The sequence below is a fragment of the Penicillium manginii genome, assembly GCF_028828005.1.
Source record: "Penicillium manginii strain IBT 31320 chromosome Unknown utg000001l:1.0-3466041.0:1.0-3467806.0, whole genome shotgun sequence".
In the NCBI taxonomy this organism is placed as follows: Eukaryota; Fungi; Ascomycota; class Eurotiomycetes; order Eurotiales; family Aspergillaceae; genus Penicillium; species Penicillium manginii.
The window spans coordinates 449,861-468,728 of record NW_026643102.1 but is presented as its reverse complement, the minus strand read 5'-3'; the positions used below and the strand labels follow the sequence as shown (position 1 = coordinate 468,728).

At 48.7% G+C, this 18,868-nt stretch overlaps 10 protein-coding genes across 10 annotated transcripts; 8 read left to right on the top strand and 2 right to left on the bottom strand.

Annotated features, from left to right (window-relative positions):
• Window positions 1-466: 466 nt before the first annotated feature.
• Window positions 467-1,844, top strand: N7533_000167 (purple acid phosphatase family protein; the record flags this gene model as incomplete). Its single annotated transcript, XM_057096817.1, has 2 exons — window positions 467-1,164; window positions 1,211-1,844. 2 exons carry the CDS (start codon window positions 467-469, stop codon window positions 1,842-1,844), a joined length of 1,332 nt encoding a protein of 443 aa, XP_056965310.1.
• Window positions 1,845-2,765: 921 nt separating this feature from the next.
• N7533_000166 (uncharacterized protein) lies at window positions 2,766-2,990 on the top strand (the record flags this gene model as incomplete). The annotated part of the gene is made up of 1 exon (XM_057096816.1): window positions 2,766-2,990. The coding sequence occupies one exon, from the start codon at window positions 2,766-2,768 to the stop codon at window positions 2,988-2,990; it is 225 nt and encodes a 74-aa protein (XP_056965309.1).
• A 1,416-nt stretch (window positions 2,991-4,406) lies between these two features.
• N7533_000165 (uncharacterized protein) lies at window positions 4,407-4,722 on the top strand (the record flags this gene model as incomplete). Its single annotated transcript, XM_057096815.1, has 2 exons — window positions 4,407-4,523; window positions 4,594-4,722. The coding sequence occupies 2 exons, from the start codon at window positions 4,407-4,409 to the stop codon at window positions 4,720-4,722; spliced, it is 246 nt and encodes an 81-aa protein (XP_056965308.1).
• A 1,468-nt stretch (window positions 4,723-6,190) lies between these two features.
• Window positions 6,191-6,610, top strand: N7533_000164 (uncharacterized protein; the record flags this gene model as incomplete). The annotated part of the gene is made up of 2 exons (XM_057096814.1): window positions 6,191-6,235; window positions 6,311-6,610. The coding sequence occupies 2 exons, from the start codon at window positions 6,191-6,193 to the stop codon at window positions 6,608-6,610; spliced, it is 345 nt and encodes a 114-aa protein (XP_056965307.1).
• Window positions 6,611-6,910: 300 nt separating this feature from the next.
• N7533_000163 (alpha-ketoglutarate-dependent dioxygenase AlkB family protein) lies at window positions 6,911-8,351 on the top strand (the record flags this gene model as incomplete). The annotated part of the gene is made up of 2 exons (XM_057096813.1): window positions 6,911-7,114; window positions 7,224-8,351. 2 exons carry the CDS (start codon window positions 6,911-6,913, stop codon window positions 8,349-8,351), a joined length of 1,332 nt encoding a protein of 443 aa, XP_056965306.1.
• Window positions 8,352-8,576: 225 nt separating this feature from the next.
• On the top strand, window positions 8,577-8,783 carry N7533_000162 (uncharacterized protein; the record flags this gene model as incomplete). The annotated part of the gene is made up of 1 exon (XM_057096812.1): window positions 8,577-8,783. The coding sequence occupies one exon, from the start codon at window positions 8,577-8,579 to the stop codon at window positions 8,781-8,783; it is 207 nt and encodes a 68-aa protein (XP_056965305.1).
• Window positions 8,784-8,911: 128 nt separating this feature from the next.
• N7533_000161 (DUF3431 domain-containing protein) lies at window positions 8,912-10,067 on the bottom strand (the record flags this gene model as incomplete). The annotated part of the gene is made up of 3 exons (XM_057096811.1): window positions 8,912-8,975; window positions 9,047-9,616; window positions 9,757-10,067. The coding sequence occupies 3 exons, from the start codon at window positions 10,065-10,067 to the stop codon at window positions 8,912-8,914; spliced, it is 945 nt and encodes a 314-aa protein (XP_056965304.1).
• Window positions 10,068-13,347: 3,280 nt separating this feature from the next.
• Window positions 13,348-14,334, top strand: N7533_000160 (uncharacterized protein; the record flags this gene model as incomplete). Its single annotated transcript, XM_057096810.1, has 2 exons — window positions 13,348-13,575; window positions 13,648-14,334. 2 exons carry the CDS (start codon window positions 13,348-13,350, stop codon window positions 14,332-14,334), a joined length of 915 nt encoding a protein of 304 aa, XP_056965303.1.
• A 641-nt stretch (window positions 14,335-14,975) lies between these two features.
• On the top strand, window positions 14,976-17,588 carry N7533_000159 (uncharacterized protein; the record flags this gene model as incomplete). The annotated part of the gene is made up of 1 exon (XM_057096809.1): window positions 14,976-17,588. One exon carries the CDS (start codon window positions 14,976-14,978, stop codon window positions 17,586-17,588), a length of 2,613 nt encoding a protein of 870 aa, XP_056965302.1.
• Window positions 17,589-17,712: 124 nt separating this feature from the next.
• On the bottom strand, window positions 17,713-18,603 carry N7533_000158 (uncharacterized protein; the record flags this gene model as incomplete). Its single annotated transcript, XM_057096808.1, has 1 exon — window positions 17,713-18,603. The coding sequence occupies one exon, from the start codon at window positions 18,601-18,603 to the stop codon at window positions 17,713-17,715; it is 891 nt and encodes a 296-aa protein (XP_056965301.1).
• Window positions 18,604-18,868: the final 265 nt, after the last annotated feature.

The following is an 18,868-nucleotide window of genomic DNA, read 5'->3' as shown; positions in this document are numbered from 1 at the left end:
GGGCTAGCAGATCACGCAGTGGGGTTCGTCCCAAAAAGATCGGGTCACCCGCTTTGCCAGTGTATAATGTTGCATATCCCGAGCTCAGTGCGCGTCGATCGGCATGCTGCTAAATTCTCGCGAACGGCGTGGGTTTCCTATTCGGCATGATTGGGCTGGGTGATCGGCGCCTACGCGGGAAGCTGAGAAGACGCGCCCAAGAATATAAATCCTCCGATCGGCATGCCTGTCATGTCTTCTGTCAGGAACAAAATTTGTCGACCAATCCTGTTGTCGTGATTACTCGCAAACATGGTTGGGTTTGCTACGATTGTCAAGGCATTGCCCCTCGTGGCAGCCGGCACCCTTGCCAGCGTTACCTATCCCCCCCATTCCTGCGGATCTCACCACCCCTGTTCAGCAACGTCTTGCTGTGTATGGTCCCAATTGTGAGTGCTCCCCAAAGTACCCGGGAGTTACAAGTGGAATGAAGTCTAACGGCCGTCTAGCTGTCTCTGTCGGATGGAATACATACGAGCAGCTGAATCAGAGCTGCGTGCTCTATGGCACATCCGCGGACAATTTGTCTCAAAAGTCGTGCTCGACGAAGTCGACGACTTACACGACATCGAGGACTTGGTCCAATGCCGCGATCCTCAGTGGCCTAACGCCGGCAACGACGTACTATTACAAGATTGTATCTACTAACTCCACCGTCGATCACTTCCTCAGCCCGCGCACACCTGGCGATAAGACAGCTTTCACCATGAACGTGGTTATTGACTTGGGTGTCTACGGCAAAGATGGATTCACCGTCAGCAAGAAGAAGGACACAATCCCCGTCGTTCTACCTGAACTTAACCACACCACGATCGGCCGTCTGGCACAGACTGTTGACGACTACGAGATTGTCATTCACCCCGGTGATTTTGGCTACTCGGACGACTGGTATCTGAAGTTCAAGAATATCCTGCAAGGTAAGGAAGCATACCAGGCAATCCTGGAGCAGTTCTACGACCAACTCGCACCCATTGCTGGTCGCAAGCTGTACATGGCTAGTCCCGGAAACCACGAAGCCGACTGTTCGGAGATCCCATACCTTTTGGAGCTTTGCCCCGAGGGCCAGAAGAACTTCACAGACTTCATGCACCGTTTCGAAAATACGATGCCCGTAGCTTTCGCCTCGTCCTCATCCAACACAACAGCCCAGCAATTGGCGTCCAAGGCGCAGAGTCTATCGAACCCCCCCATTCTGGTACTCCTTCGATTATGGATCTGCGCACGTTGTTATGATTGATACTGAAACCGACTTCCCCAACGCTCCCGACGGGACTGATGGTTCGGCAAAGCTCGACAGTGGCCCCTTCGGGAAGTCCGGACAGCAGCTTGAATTCCTGAAGGCTGATCTCGCCAGCGTCGATCGCACCGTTACCCCATGGGTCGTCGTCGCAGGACACCGCCCGTGGTACTCCACCGGCTCTGGAAACACATGCGATTCATGCCAGGAGGCATTCGAGAGTATCTTCTACCAGTATGGCGTTGACTTGGGTGTCTTCGGTCACGTTCACAATTCCCAGCGCTTCCTCCCGGTCGTCAACGGAACCGCGGATCCGAACGGAATGAAGAACCCCAAGGCTCCCATGTACATTGTCGCTGGTGGTGCTGGAAATATTGAGGGTCTGAGCAGCGTTGGAACTAAGCCGTCTTACACCGAGTTTGCCTATGCGGATGCTTACAGCTATGCTTCCATCACCTTTGTCGATGAGCAGAACTTGAAGGTTGATTTCATCAGCTCTTCTACCGGCGCTGTTTTGGATTCGAGCACGCTGTACAAGGAGCACAATGTTCAATTTGTGCAGCAGTAGATATATACCAACTTTGGAACGCCCCGATGATACCAGATGTCCATCGAGATAGATTAGGTTATGGCGGTATGAAAATCAATTTCCTTATATACTTTTATTTCCGAGAAGATATGTAATTTACGTCCAATACTAGTACATAACTAGAATCGATTATGTTCCCTTCCAAGGTTGTTTCTAATCCTTGTTTATCTAAACAAATGAGTTAAATGTGACCTCCAGGGGGTTGGTATCGGTAGTACTTCTCTATTCCAAAGTCAAAAGTTATTAGTAGTAGTAATATAAAAGTATAAATACCAACTGCGGACATAAATGTAGTCAATGCCCTATTGGGAAGGTGTGTTTTGAGTGAATGAACGACTCAAGCGACTTCCCCAGACTCGACTTTCTTTCCTTCTTTTTCCCCCAAGTCCACCCGAATCCCCCGAATTGTCAAGACCTTCGACCTCACAGATTCCCCAGAATCTGGATTCCGTTTGCCTTCCGCCTAATCATGTCGTTTGACCGCCACAAGAAGGCCACCGCACAACTTGTAAGTGTTGCCACCTCGGTGCCTGATCTACCCTCGGCCTTAGCCACCCGGGCTTTATCACTCTATGGGTGAATGCGAATGGCACGATATGCATCCTGTCTATCCCATCCTTCTCTGCCCATACTCCCACTTCTCCTTTACTTCTCAAAGACCACACATTTCACTGCTTCATTCTCGGACCCTGAAGATCGGAAAAGATCAATCTAACAGCCGATCAGGTTGCTATGCTTGCATCTCCTCCGAGTATCTCTTCTCCTCCATGGCATGCAAATAGCTAATTCACTTTCTCCCTCGCCTTCTGGCGGTAAGTGAACATCGCCCTCCCCGTCATACTCAGAGCACCCGTTTCCATTCCTCACGCCATGGAAGACTAAGTTTTTATGCAGCGTGCCATGGTCAAATGCCTGTCAATCGAACTCCGATCCGACAATGCCAACCTCGAGGATATTGAGATTGTGGCGAAGAAAGCACTGAAGAAGGCTGTCCAGCTCGCAGAGAAACTTGCCGCTGCCGCCGACGAAGATACCTCCCCGATTATCGAGGAGTGCCAGGAGGAAACAGAGGAATCGATCAATGCCTTGAAGACCATCATGAAATCGTGTCAGGATCGAAAATAACAAAGGTCGGGAGGGTTAGTCTCGGAAAATTCAAGACGTCGATGGACAAGTCCTCTTCATCTTGTCAAGACATGCCCTCGCCAAGGACCGAAAGCTGGCTGAAGCGCTCTCCATGGCGTCGGCTACCATAGACTCGTCAGAGATGTCCCAAGACCAAAACGTGTCCCAAGAAGAGATGTAGATGTTGATTGAGAGACTAGAGGTCATTGTGCAGATGTGTCTGGATGGAGAATTGCGGCAGTGCATAATCATTTTCATCGTCTTTAAGTTTCTTTCGCGGCCAATGCTGACTTTGGCCTAGACGGCTATGCTGCTTCTTTCCGTGTACCCTCCGCACCAATAGCATTATGGTAGGGAATTGATGTGCCTTCATATTTTCATGACTACACTCATACTATTGCTAGACCAGAGACCCCGGAGTTCCTTCTTTACTTCATTACAATCAACGTCAAACGATATCATCAAATCCAGATCTAGTTTGAAGGATGGATCGTGCTGCTTACGCGGAAATAGCCAGAGAAATGGTGAGTTACTGATCCACTTTGATGCGACTCACTACCGCTGCCTACATAGAGCTAACAGAATTTCAAGTCAACAGGTGATAATCTGCTGACCAAGGAACTGGAGCACGTTGATGCTCTTCTCGCCCGAATCTAGAAAAAGGCTAATATACTCGCGATGGAGGGTATTGCAATGCTGGAGGAGCTGGACACGGACATGAAAGCCCCGGAACGCGATCCGACTGTCCGGGGAGAATTTCACAGCAATATCCAACGCCCTGTCAAGCTTCGGAGGTCTGTTTTCCCCACGAGCGAGGTCACGTATTGGTGGCAGCGAAGCACGTCCAATTTCAAAGCTAATTTTCTCAAGTCTAATAGATATGCCACATAGGTACACGAGGCATCTGGGCAACGGGACATAAATTCCCTTGACAGCGGGGGACGGACCTTTTCCTGGTTACAGATCTACATTTTTAGGCTTCCCCATAGTGTGAGGTTTGACGGGGATGGTTTTTGTTTCCATTTACAGATGCCATTCCATTTGCACATCGTCCAACTTTCGAAACAGTCTTGAAGAGCTTCCAATATCAAAGAGGTGGATTGCCATGGTGGAGCTACGGCCGAGCGGGTTGCCCTTGCCTAGGGATTGGCTACAAGTTACTCTTTCCAATATCCAACTCACACCAGAAATTTCAGGCAACCGCCCAGATGCACCTTCCTCCAGGAGAAGAGGTCTACTTTACAAACACAACCGTGGAACTTGAACTTGAACTCTCATCGAATCTGCCCAGGACAAGTTCCAAAGCTGGCAAGGTTTCCTTCCAGTTATCCCTTCCTCCCGACGACTTTCCATCCAGCATCTGTTCGTCTACCGAAAGATATCCACCATATCGTATCCATTCGCAACAGAGCCGCGATGAGTTCCTCCAGCACGTTGTCAGACCACGGTCGTCTGCGCGATTCGCAGATGACTTTTTACGATCGTTGTATCACGGGCATTGCGAGAGGGGCCATGGAAAGATCAATTGATTTTGTAAGTCACACCATACATGCCTCTAGCTCATTTTGTGGGCCACTGGGACAGTCCCTAATAAGCTATTTAGATCCAATCCATGCAGGATATGGGTGAAGACGTCGCAGTCACCAATCAGGAACAACAGGAGTGGTTTCAGGACCTGCAACTCTTCGAGCGTGTTGCAAATGACAAGCTGGACTTTTTTGGCGAGGCTTGAGGCTCAAGTCGTGTTTCTCCTCGCCATCATCCGACAGCTAGGTGATATCATTAGGGAAAAATAAGGCCCGTCTTCTAAACCTTGCAGATGAATCACAACCGGGATGGCGATACATGAACTGGTCTCGAAGTTAGCACGGTTAGTGCCAATAGACTTCTGATTTTGCCCGTTTTTTTCTTGCTGCCGTTTTCGTACTCATCTTTATCCTTTTTCTTTTTGATCTTTCTTCTCCTCTTACTTTTCTTTTCATTTTGCTTTTCTGGCATTTAAGCGGGGTTAGCAATCAGTGGTCTCTTCTTTGATTCTCCATTTCCATCCTCATGTACCAGTTTGGATCTATTTTGCAAATATAGTGGCACTCCCGTTGAACCTTTCTTCTCTACTCCCGTCCACCCCTCTCAATCCTCCAGTAATCGCCAACAAAACCTCAGTGACAATCAACCATCCGTTCCAGCAACTATCATTCGATCAGCCGTCAGTTACGGATCATGGAATCTGAGAAACGATCCTGAAAGAGGTCTACAACGCAACAGGTCAAGATGTAGTAAACCCTTGACGTGATTGAACAGGCCCACGGTCCAGCCAATTGGGTTGAGAAATCCAGAGCGATCTCGACCTCCAGAAGGGGACGCTCCAGTGTGTGGCACTGATTGTCAAGGGTGATATCTGGAGGCGGAAAAAGTGATTCGTGGTCTACTGGGTCGCCCAGTACCATCATCTCCTACAGAGCGATGACCGCCGCTTTTATTTTGCTTTTACGATAACGCAACTCCAGGCGTGCTATTTGTCCCCTCCTTTCCTATTCTCGTATTACACGGACACATCTCGGGCTGGTCAAGTCTAGCATGAGAGTAATCCCCGGCAAAGAACCATGGTGCAGCCAAGTCAGACAATGGGATATCTACTATCAGTTATCGGAGCAGGGATTTTTCGGCAAGATAACGAGTATATGAAGAAGGATCCTGGAGTTGGCAGCACGATTCAGCTCTGATTTTCTTCATCTAGGAAAGCTAGTTCAAACTTCATATTTGCGTCTTCATTTTTTTAAAGGTGCTTCGCTTTAGGCACGTACTAGGAACTTAGCAGAGTCTAGTTTCGGCGATAGGACTGACAAGCTTCATAGACTCAGCGATGCGCTGAATTCGACAGCCTGCATTGAAGTGTATGGCATTTCCCCTCAAGCCGAAAATTACCATCTTGTTTTTGACTAATTGTACCCTCTCCGGAAGTTCCATCGCGCTACAGTTGAGCGTGTGAGGTTATAGGGTACTATCTTAGCCCACAAAGAAAAATTCCCATTGAAGCACGATTGCTCACCTGGACATGTGAATGAAATAGTACCGTTTGGAAATATAAGTAGCCTTTGTCCAACAAACCTTGGAACCAAACTTGCCTTTCACACACTCCATCGCCGACCTCGCCACCAAATAGCACATGGGCGCACATATCTGAACAGTACCTTCTCGCCATGAGCGAAACTTTCGTCACATGCGCTGAGATCACCGCTCAGATGGTAAGTTCAAAGTTTGCACTTTCACTAGCTAGCTTCCTTACACTGGCATGAATGTGATGAACCATCGCACTCTAGGCCCGGTTCATAAACGTCCTTAACTCAGCGTCCCTTCTCCCTCCCGAGTCCCGAGGTGCATTTGAGTCTCTTGCCTTGGTCATATCGGCAAGAGCTTCGCAACATCTTGAAAATATGTGTCAGATGGCCCATGTCCCTCGGGGAATTATCATGTCTTTCGAGAGCATCACGAAGCAGTTCAATGAGACTATTTTCCAACAAGCCAACACTGGTGCAAGGGATTTAGAACATTCGACTTCTGTGCAGGCGCAGGATGTTAATATCGATGCATATGGAAAAGCGCCGTGCGAAGACCGTTGATACCAGCTTGGAGGTTATTGATCAAATCCAGATTGTGGGGGATATCATTTGAAGAGGAATGGAGTATGCCTTGGAACTGTTCGGATTGACATGTCCATCCTGTTCTCCATAGCCATTGGATTGATCAATGAGAATAGCAATATAGCCATGCCTCCAGATTCCCAAGTCATATACTAGTATTTCCTCTTGAAGTTTCCAGTGCATCTCTCTCTTTCGCCACTATCGCAAGGGGTGGTTATCATAACCAATAGCTTTCTCCACAACAACTCGGAAGTATAACCACACCTATGCACAACCTTCATGAATAGACCACTCTCTACTCTGCTCTACTCTACTCATTTTAATGACCAATATGACAGCCTACGTAACTCAATTTTTCTGACCGCTGAGAACATCGGTACTCAATCGACATCCGACGATCCTTCTGCATTTCAGATGTCAGATGAGATCGCAGATCCAAATCGGGACTCCTCGATCGGCATGACATCACCCAATGCGAAGCTCGTTTTTTATATCCCACGCGACGCGTTTTCGCGACAACCTCTCTAACCTCCTCTACTCCAAAGCCAACACCCAATCCAACTTTAACTCACCATGTCCAAAAGAACCCTAGACGCCTTCTTCAAACCACCCCCCCAAACGAACCAAACCCGACACCAACGATGACCTCGAAAACACCACCCCCCAATCACCAGACACACACCCAACCTACCCTCACCCAATCTCCAAATTACCAGCACACCTCGAAAAAGCCATCCAAGAAACCGGCACCGCATCTAAACCCAACCCGGAGACAAAAGACCAACTCAAAGGCAAACCCATGAACAACCAGCCCGACCTAGACTGCATATATTTCCAACCCTTCCTCCCACGCCGAACGGCCGATGAAATATTCCGCATCCTGAGAGCCGAATTACCCTTCTACCGGGTCGTATATTTCGCCAAGAGAGGCGGTACAGACGTTGAAATCAAAACGCCCCGATTTACGACTGTTTTCGGCGTCGACGAGGGGTGTTTTTTCGAGGATATCAATAAGTTGGATACACCCGCAGAGACACCAGGAAACACCACCATCTCCAACATGAAAGTGGGAGAGAATCAAGAATACAAAACCTCTCCCCTCACCCTGCGCAAAAAGTCCACAGTGACAAACCCATCAACAACAATCCCCAACTACACCCGCCCACCCCGCCCAATCCCAACCCTACTACACACCCTAAAAACCGCCGTCGAGACCGCAACCAATCAGTCCTACAACTTCGTTTTGGTCAATTACTACGCTTCCGGCGAAGATAGTATTGCCTTCCACTCTGACGATGAGCGTTTTCTTGGCTTTGAGCCGGCTATTGCGTCTTTGTCGCTTGGGGCGCAGAGGGAATTTTGTCTTAAGCATAAACCCTCGCCCTCGCCCTCGCCCTCGGGTAAGCCTGGCGGTAGTGGAAGTGGGGGTGTGATTAAATTAGCGCTGGGGTCGGGGGATATGGTTCTTATGCGTGGGTCTACGCAGGCGAATTGGTTGCATGGTGTTCCTAAGCGAACTGGGAGGGGTGGAGTGGGACCTGGGGGGAGGATTAATGTTACGTTTCGGAGGGCGGTTGTGCCTGCTGGGACGGATAATTATTATCATTATAATGTTGGGGATCGGGGGGTTTGGAGGTGGGATGAGATTCGGAGGGAGATGGTTGAGGTGAAGGGTGAGAGGGAGAGAGACTTGAAGGGTAAACTTGAAGGGGAGGTGTAGAGTGGATATTCTAAGATTAATTAGTGGTTGGACCGTTTTATGTCTCTGGTTTAGCTGCACGAGGTGGCTGAGACATTGTCTAAGTACGGAGTACTCCGCTACTATTTGACTACTAGTTAGCTAGCTGGCATTGGCATTGGCATTGCATTGCACTGCACTTGGACTACGTTAGCGATGATACATCACGAACCCAAACATCAATTCATTTACAGCAACACCCTCAATATGCGAGCTATGGCCCACCAACTCCATGTACAAACAAATATAGCAAAGGATAAAATAGTCACATCGCGTCGAGTCGGTCGAGACGAGACGAGACGAGACGAATCGAATCGAACTGACAGACTCCACTCGGGAAGAATCGAAGAGAATAGTCATGCGGTGATCGTGACGGTCGCGGCCACCTCCCGCGAGAAGAAGGAAAATGGTTGAATACAAAGTAGTGAATACAAAAAGGGCGGGGGTGGGTGACGCTGCGGCGCGGAATAGACTCGGGCGAGGTCTCGTCGGTCTCATCGGTCTCAGCCCGGTCTCAGCTGAGTCTCAGTCTATAACCACGGCTAAGGGGCCATGATGACTTCTTCGCCATAGACGTCTTTGTAGCACTCGAAGGTGTCGGGGCAGCTGAAGAGCAGATTAGCAAGAGATTCACGGGAAAAGACAGGAGGGGAGGCCTCGAGAGAAGGGCAACTCACAAAATAGGCTCCTTGCCGAAAATAATGTGCCAAGAATACTCCATAATGTTGGAAGTCACCTCATCGGGCAAGTCGTTATTCAACACCCAGTCCAGCATGCGCTTGTAATCGCTGCGAGAACGCTGCAGCACCTGGTCGCGGGAAACTGCAAACTGCGAACAGCAGGGCGCGCCGATTTGCTTCGGGACATTGCTGTTGCCGAACAGTTCCTTCCAGGCGGCGGCGTAGTGTTTCTCGCCTGTATTACCGGGCTTCGCCGGTTGGCGGAAAGGTTGCATTTCAGCTGGGCATCCGGGGGAAAGTTGGCAGCGCAGACTGACGTATCCCTCGGACAGAACCCATTCGCGTTGTAGCGCCCGCACCGAGTCCACGTTGCTGTAATCCATGGTGTCGGTGTGCCAGGCGGCGGGCCAGCCGTCGCGGTGCGGGTGAAGGAAGACCATGATGGGTGGGAGGTCGTTGTAATGGTCGACGATATATTGGAGGTAGGGCTGGGCTTCGCGGCCTTTGTTGGAGCGAGTGTGGATGGGGGCGTTGACGTCGTCGACGGTATAGATGAAGTTGCGCCATCTAATTAGGCTGGTTAGCAGTGCAGTGCAGGTGGGAAGGGGGAAGCCCCCAGCAGCCCCAGAAGGGGCTGGGAATTGATTCAATTCGTCGGGATGAAACAATTCAGGAGTTGAAGGGTGATTGTTGACGGATTCACTTACTCGGCCAATTCGGCGGACACCCAGGCGGTGTCCTCGTCGCGCAGCTTGCCCATTACGATGATACCCTCATTGGGGACCTCGATAGGAGTGCTTTGGTAGGTCACGCCATTGGTGCGATCAGTGCCAATTCCCCATTTGCGACGAGCGGCGGTGGAGGTCTGAGTGTGTGGGCGCAAGGCGGAGCGGAATGAAGTGGTGTCAAAATGCCAGAAGGAGGCGGGACTGGTCGAGGGGTGATAGCGCTTGTTGAGGAGGACCAGGACGAAGAAGATGAGCACGGCGGCAGAACCGACACGAATTGCGAGCCTCATGGCATGCCGTGGCCAGACGGACTGGTGTGTGGTGGTGGAGGGGGGGGAGGTGGGTGAAGGAAAAAAAGAGAAACCTTGAGGAAGTTGGGAAGTTCCAGCGGAAGACCCCGTGAGCCACTAGTACCACTGCTAGGCTAGCACCACAGCACCATGGGAACTGAAAACACCTGGACTTAATCAAAGAGAAAATCCCACTGAAATCCAATCAAATCAGAACGAAATGAGAATTGAGGGTGGAGCGGGACAATCACCCGAAGTGGGCCTTGGCAGCACAGACAGTTCTACTATAGAGAATATCATGAGTATACTATACCACAGTAAACAAATAACAGTACTGGGATAGTATATACGGAGTAAAGTACAAAGTGCAAAGTATTTGTACTTATGCTCCGTACTCGTACTCTGCAATATAGGTATACTCCTATCGTACTACCAGACTCTTCTCGAATGTCTCAACCCCTGAGAAGTGGGCACTGTATTGACTTTGGCGCTTGGCGGATTGCGTGAGATTGGCAGATTGCAGTGGGGCGATCCTGCAAGGGTCTACACATACAACATCGAGTACGAAGTACTCGATGTGTACAGTGTAGTATATGACTATGGTATAGTATAGTATAATACTCCGTACTATACTATGCTACAGAGTAGTACTACAGAGTACCTATACTATATAGTATACTGGAATGTACAGTGGCCCATCTATACTAGTAGCAGGGTACACTCGGCCCGAGCATACGGCCGAACCAAGTAGTTAGTTACCAAGTACCAAGACTGCTAGTAGTACCAGCAAAATAACAAGTAACAACCTGGAAGGAGCAGACGTCTGGTACGGCCGATACTCTATATCTTTCTGCTACATGTGTAATAATAGATTAATAGAATAATAGAATTGTCTTCTCCGTTCTCGTATATCTGGTGGTGCTAGTGACAGGCTGACTAATACATTTACCGAATTCGATTGGTGGGCCTAATTCGGCACTTGTCCAGATCTTGCAGGCTGCAGCCTGAAGAATATTTACCGGGGTCTAAATCGGCAGACTCCTTCACCCGGGTCTATTTCTATTAGTATTGACTATATAGAAGATACCTAGCTAATCAATAATTAGTATATAGTTATAGCAGTCGCTGTCTAGTAAATAGTAGAATATTGCATGCCCAGGCGTAGTACTCGCCTATACTAGTTATATATGTAGTAAGGGCACGGTATGGATACCTACCTAGGTAGGTATAGTTACAAGGCAGGCACTTGACCAGGCAGAACGATCCAGTATTACATAATACCACCTGGGCACATGGGCATCCGGGTGACCGCATGCCATGTCTTCTTCTTCTTCTTCTTCTCTCATTATGGTTCAAGTTCATTCTCTTGTTCCCTCAGGCTTGTTGCCCATCACCAGCCTTGGAGCGCGCACTCTGCTGCAAGGACAATCCGGTGACCTCTGTTGATATGGTTCTATATATGACCTTTCTGAAGGTTAATCACCTTTCTGAAGGTTAATCTGCTACTCGACTTGACACGACTGAACGAATCAATATTCCCCATCGTTCCAAAGTTCCCTACCTTCCCCACCAGCGAGTACAATTACTCGGAAGTCGTGCAGGGATCATCAACATCGCCCTCTGTTCGTCTTCAACAGACCGGCCCTCTTCTTATGCCCAACTCCCAGAGTAAGGCGCCTCGGGAATCGACAACCCTACACATGAATATTGGATAGCCGGATATCATGCAACAGGAATGATTTCCTCTCGGGCAAGCCTACGAATTTCAAAGGGAAAGAAACGATGAGACTTGACCTACGTGGAGCATCATCAAAGCGGAAATTCTGGATATGCGGTTAGAATGAAAATTGAGTGGCAATGATGCAGTGAAGTCAATGCCTCTCTTCGAGTATGGCCTCGCCAACTGACGGGATCAACGAGTGCTGAAAACCGGTCTGGAAACCTGCTAAAATTGACCCTTGAATTCCACCCTTGCTCACAGTGGAGTGGAGGTCTAAGGGGGACAACCCAAAGCTCTCTAGGTTTGTTATCACATCTGCCAGTGCCTCATTCAGATCCATTCTGATATTGACTCCAGGGAACTAATCCTAAAGTGATCTCCGAGACGCTCTTGCTTTTTGCAATCGGAATACCACTATCAGAAAATTTGATATGGCTCAACGTCTTCATCCTTTCAAGTTCCTGCAATCTCTCGGATCTGTGGACACCTGCTGATGCACATACGGAGGAAGTTTCAGTATGTCTGTATCCATGCACTCTCTTTGCCAGCGACATTCATGGGTATGAACAAACTCACACTTGATTCGTCGACTGATTCATCAACCGAGCTCTTCTTACAAAGTGCCCCACTCACCCATCCCGAAGAAGGGGACGAAGGTTCAGCTTCTCAACAAGCCGCATCAGAAAGCCATCCAAAGACATCTCCGAAGACATGAAGTAACTGGGACTAGATAACTTTCGATTCCGACGAGAAAAACTCTGGCTCCAAGGTTGTCCTGAATGAAGGCTGGCGCACGACTTCTTGTTTTCAATATATCCTGGAGTCGTACCTTTTCACGGCGGCTGGGCATGTACCCGCGGTAATCGACTCGGAGAACTCTTGGGAATCTCAGGTCTTCGTATCGAACGTGGCACTAGACTCTAGAATTCCAAGTCAAGATCTTAGAGGAATCCCGCTAAATTTCCGATCAAAGAGATGCCCATGGGTGTGAAATTAAAGTTCAATCCCAACAGGAGAAAGAAGCCGGAGCATCGACTCCCGACAGGCAACTCAATAGGTTCCACGAGAGCAGAGAATATAACGATTAGATACAACTTGAACTGAATCGTTCAAATAGCGCGAAATAGATCTATCGACAGCGAAAACAATTATCGGTGAAGCCTAGGCGCCGCCTTGTATTCTTCCTAGATTACTACCCGGAAAGCGAAAGTCTCTAGATTACTACCACAACACAGATTTATCTCCAAGTTGAGAACTATCAAAAGCCACTGGTAGTTACTACATCATATGCCCAAATCTGTTAGAAACTTGATCTTTTGATTTTGTTGTGAGTTTACTTGTGTAGTATCATTGAAGTTATTACATTCATCCCTTCGTGTTTATGGCGGGAAGCGGATGTTCAGCTGTGGAATTCTTAGCAAAACACCTCCGGTATGCTTCACAACACAAGGAATTTTAACATGTATCCATGCCAGTGGATCCCTGCTCGCAAAATCTCGAACTTCCTACACACTCCTGCCTCTCGTTATCGCGTATAGCTGAAGCTCCTACACTTCAAAAATGGATATGAGTTTCCAAAGGGCTTCATGGAGCTCTTTACTCTTGATCGCCTTTGCTGTCCTCATTTCCTCGGTCGAATGCGCAAGGGATCCTCTCAAAACCCTCGCGAAACCAAATTATACATTTGATCAACTCTGGGAACTCGAAAAGTCCTTCTGGGATTCATTCCTCTACCCAGCCAACGTGAAACAAACAGAAGGAAACGCCTCATCAGTCTTCGCCACAGATGTACGCCGACCCCGGGTCTTTCAGCCAATATGCCCACTGACCGCAGATACTAACACCGAAATGCATGAATAGGTCCAAGGCCGCGTCGACATCACCCGCACCTTTGACGGCGACGAGTTAAACCGCGAATATATCTTCGGCCTCTTTTCGGACCCGGCACATGTCAGTCTCGTGGGCGTTCCGATCGCATATAATATCACGCAGTTCAGCGCGAACGACAACCTCGCGTCCGCAACAACGATTGTCACCTTCAACGCTACAACTTTCGGCATGCTTGTCCCTGTCACGATTGATACGTGGATCATGTGGGACGCAGAGGGCAAGATCACGCAATATGACGCTGTGTTCCGCCGATTCGAGTACCTGGTTGACTATTTGATTGGGAGTGTCGCGACTAAGATCAATGCTACTTCTTCAGAACAGGCGGTTGGGTATGTTTCGGATCTGTTGGCTAAGACTATCTGCGCTACGCATGAGGAGTATTGTACCGGGGCGAATGAGCAATATTCGGATTCGAAGGCTTGTTATGAGTTTTTGACTGGGGGGGTTCGGTTTGGGAAGAGTTATGAGCTTGGGAGGAATACGCTGCTTTGTCGGGAGGTTCATGAGCATATGGTGCAGTATCGGCCTGATGTCCATTGTGCTCATATTGGTCCCAATGGTGGTGGATACTGTGTGGATGATATGAGCTACACGGAAACTGTTTGGCAGGGTTATTTTAACAGTTCGTGGATTCCGTTTGGATTTGAGGGTAACTGAAAAGTATAATTGTCAAGGGAGAAGAAATTAATGGTTGCTGCTGCTACTTTGCTCTTATATCCCCTCTTGGAAGAATTAAAGTCGAACTTGAACTTGAAGCCGTGGGCCAATGACTCTATGTTGGTGCCTCGTTGCCTCAACTTGAAGGCCCGGGCCGCAGGGTTTAGCCCTGAGAAAAACAAAACAAACATCCCAAAAAATAAACTCCTTTGGGAAAATAGAAGAGGGAAAGGAGAGGGAATTTTTTGTTTCTCGTATCTTAAGACTTCTGAAATCCATTATGTACCTGGGTGTGGTAAACCGTATCTCCAATTCACTGTCGACTTTTATACCGATCCTCTAGTTGTGTGTTCCAAGGTTGACAAACATCGAAGTACTAAAGATAGTATTTGCAAAACTACCAACCAACCAGTCATTGTAATCTTCTTTGATCGAAATCTCCGCCATATGCCCCACCGTTCGTCCCCTGAATCTTACCGCATCGTGGAGTCCTCTTCGTATTCAAGATCGCCTTTTCGGCCCCCTTACCAGAGGAACCACAATTTTTCCGCTACGTGTGGCCTCTTGGAATTTATCGTTATTCTTCCCAACGCAATTTCTATCACTTGAAAACTGATACCGCTCACCAGGTGTTATCGAAGATGACTTTGTCTCAAGCCCCGCCATCCAAATGCATCCTCAGTAAAAACACTGCTGCTCCCGATGGCATGCCCTTGTCCTCAATTAAGAGCGAGCCAGCTGGTACATTCAACGCAGACATACTCTCAGAGTTAGAGAAGTCTCTCTCCCGCGCTCCTCTCAATATTGCCGCCTGGGACGCAAGGTCGGATCAGGCTTGGACCTTCGCCGACTTGGCCCAGCAAAGCGTTGCTGTCGCGAACCGAATATGTTCCTCCTCAGGAGTTATTGCGCTATACTTTGAGCCGTCGCCATCTTACATAGTAGCGATTCTCAGTGCCATTCAACTCGGCAGACCGTATCTTGCCATCGACCCCCGGATTCCTCGGCAACAACAGGAACTGATGCTTTCAGAAACCGAGGCTTCAGTGCTTCTACATTCGACTTCATATTGGCCAGAACAGAAGGCTTTCAACGTCGAAACCTTGGCCATTGAAGATATTGCTAGTACTGCTTCCCAAGAGCCACATTTTCGACCGTTTAATCAACCGATCATGTGTATATTGTACACATCTGGCTCAACCAGCCGTCCGAAAGGAGTTAAAATCCCTTATTCGGCTGTCTTCAATCGCCTCTCTTGGCAATGGAGGACGCAACCGTTCGCCGCAGACGACATCGTGGCTTTGAAGACTGGCATTGGATTCGTAGACTCCATAGCCGAACTTCTGGCCCCACTATTGCGAGGGATTCCTATGGTTACTATTCCAGGCTCGTTCTTATACGACAGCACAGCTATGCTTCAAACTCTGGAATCATTCCGCGTCACTAGGATTTCTGTTGTCCCCTCATTTCTGAGGACGATATTGGCCCCATTGAAGGAACGACCAGCCTTGTATAACCTCTCTTTGAAAGTCGTGGTTTCTTCGGGGGAGGAGCTACTTTTGGATATCTGCGAGGAGTTCTTCTCGTGTCTGTCGCACTGCCAGCTTCATAATTATTATGGTTCAACTGAGGTTATGGGTGACGTGACAGCACTTCGATTACATACCGTTGAGGATGCCCGGGCAGCTAGCCTTGAAGGCCGCATTTCCATCGGTAACGCAATTGATAATATGGAGTTATCACTCCACCACTGTGATGAAGAAGGAGTTGGCGAGCTGTTCTGTGCTGGTGCGGGTCTCTCGGTAGGTTACCTGAGGAGCTCAGGCGAACAATCGACCGCTATTGGCCCATTCGCAACGACCAAAGAATTCAACTTGCAACATGTACAATCCCACGAGGACCAAATGTGGTTTCGTACAGGAGACCTGGTCAAAATGCAAAATGGCCAAGTCTTCTTTTGTGGACGACGTGATGACATGGTCAAAATTGCTGGCAATAAAGTTGACGTCGGACATGTGGGGAGAGTTGTTCGTGAAGTTGGCGTTTTCACACTCCCTCCGGTAATCATTCACTCCAGTGCTCTGTCGAAACTTATATTGTTCTATCGCCCGGAGAGGAATATCAACGTGGAGGATCTATCCGCGGCTTTGAGGGAGAGGCTGCCTAATCCCGCAATACCGATCTTCGCGCCCGTGAAGGAATTCACATTCCTTCCAACCTCTGGAAAAATTGATAAGAAAGCCATGCTTGCTCGATTCGAAGAGGAAATATGCAGGGACAAGGAGCCTGTATATGATTGGGCTGATATGAATCACTTGGATTCTTCGATTTTACGACAACTGCAAGATTTTGTGGCCATTCTTGGGCGTGAGGGAATCAGATCAGAGTCGCTTCAGACTCTGCTAGCGGCGAATTTCTTTACCGTCGGGGGTACATCTCTGAATCTGATGTCCTGTGTTGTGCAACTTCGGAGAAGTGGTATGGATATCAGTACCGCTGACCTTTTTGCTGCCAAATCGCTTTGGCAGGTGTTTGACTCGGTTGTTGGGCATCAAACCAGTCTTCCACCATCCTATCCGGCCCCCGATTGGACGGTCAAGCCTCTAGACCAAAGCATTATAAGTGACGCATGGGAGGTGGTGGCATCGAACATGGTTAACACTCCGCCGGTATGTTTCATGTGGGATGATGCCAAGGGAAGGAAAGACTGTCACGATGAAATGATACAGATCACAAAAGCCTTGGAACCTTTTACGCTGCGCACGCCGTTTATCACATTCGGGGTGTTTGACTCCGAAAATTTGCTCATAGGTGTCTGCATCAACATTTTGTCTGATAGTGGTCCGGAAGGTCTCCTCGGTGACGGCATTGTAAACAAGTTTCTGCAGTTCCTGGGGGAAGTTGAAGAACCCGTGATAAACCACCTTCAACAAAAAGGTTACACGGGTCTGTTTCTGGAAAATGTTATAACGGCCATTGACAGGAAACACCTACCTGAACCTGCTGAGCGAGTCAAGTGTATGTATTTTATTGAGGATGAAGTGCTGAAGGTCGCGCGAGAGAGGGGTGCAGGCTTTGTTCTCACGACCAACACAAGCCCGGTGACACAGGACATTTCTCGTTTTCTCGGGTATAAAGAAGAAAGCTTGATAAATGCTTGCATCGAATGGACAGACGAGAAGGGGGAGCCCTATGTACCGTCCGTGGACGGTGATTTCAACGTACAAGTCACATACAAGCTCTTGGAAGAGTGAAAAACCTTGGAATACTCGAAATCGTCAATAGAGATTTGCTATACCCACCTGGGCAACTATACCAAGCAGGCATCCGGAATACATTCTCAATTGAACCTCAACAACTCCATTACATGACTATTCATCAAAGGAAGAAACTGCAGAGATAAAGCTCCTTCGGGGACAAAGATTTTGGATTCAAGCTCTCGCAAGATAACCCTTCCGGAGCATGATCAGGATCTAGGCTCTGGTTCACTGCTTGAAGACTACCTAACCTCTTACTTGCATCTGCGGCGCATGTCCTATACTCGGAAAAGGAATCCGAATTCCCAACTGCGACATCCAAGTTTGTTTGGCACGAAGTCACGTATTCCGAAGTGAGCGTCTCCCTGTATGCTTCAAGCTCTTCGTTGGCTAGGAAATTAGGACTGGAGCCCAGCTGTATGGTATTTGGTGTGCATTGTGGGGGCAGTTCGTTCGCGGGTATCATGTCATTCGCCAAGACCATGCCAGCTAGATTATCGTCTGTGTAGCCAGGTGAGGCTATGTATGAATCGTTACTTGGGGGCTCGGGAGTTGGACTTGTCAACCATTCGTGCGGTGACGATGTGGTGCCCCCGTGGGTGGTGTTGGGTTCGTGATGAAAGTATGTGGATTCCAACGCTGACACACATGATAGATCGGTTTTCTTGGCGGATCCGAACTGGGATACGAATTGGGGTACCCCAATCAAGCATTGTTGGGGGTTGTCAGTTGAACTTGAGGATGCAACTTCCTGTATAGCCGGGTTGTTCTCAAGTTGGCGTTGTATGCCGTCGGTTGGGGAGACATCCATGGCAGATAGAAAACTTCGAAGTTTGAAACGCGAAAGCCCTGTTTCTTGATGTTTTGTTGGAATTTTGGGGTCCTGCGGCGAGCCACATTCCTTTTTGCTGCAGACCTTGGTCCTTGTCTGCGTCACAGGATTTGTGGTTGTTCGTTCAGGCGAAGGAATTTGCTGTTCTCTGGGGATTTGGTTATCCAAGAACCTGAACATACTGGGAAACCCAGTGCATGTTTTACCACGCTTGGTACAGCGCTGACAGGCTGGCTTAAGGCCATCGCACTGCGATGCACAAGTCAGAACCAGCAAGGAGCGGTGTGACTGATGTACTCACTTTCACTTTTCGCCGCCGGCATTCATGGCAGCAGTAGCTTCTTGGTCCGGAGGATACCATTTGGGATATAATATGTGCTGAAGGAGAGCTGTGACTTGAGTTGTGTCCTGTTCAAACTTCTTGAATGTCAAGACTGCCACGGGC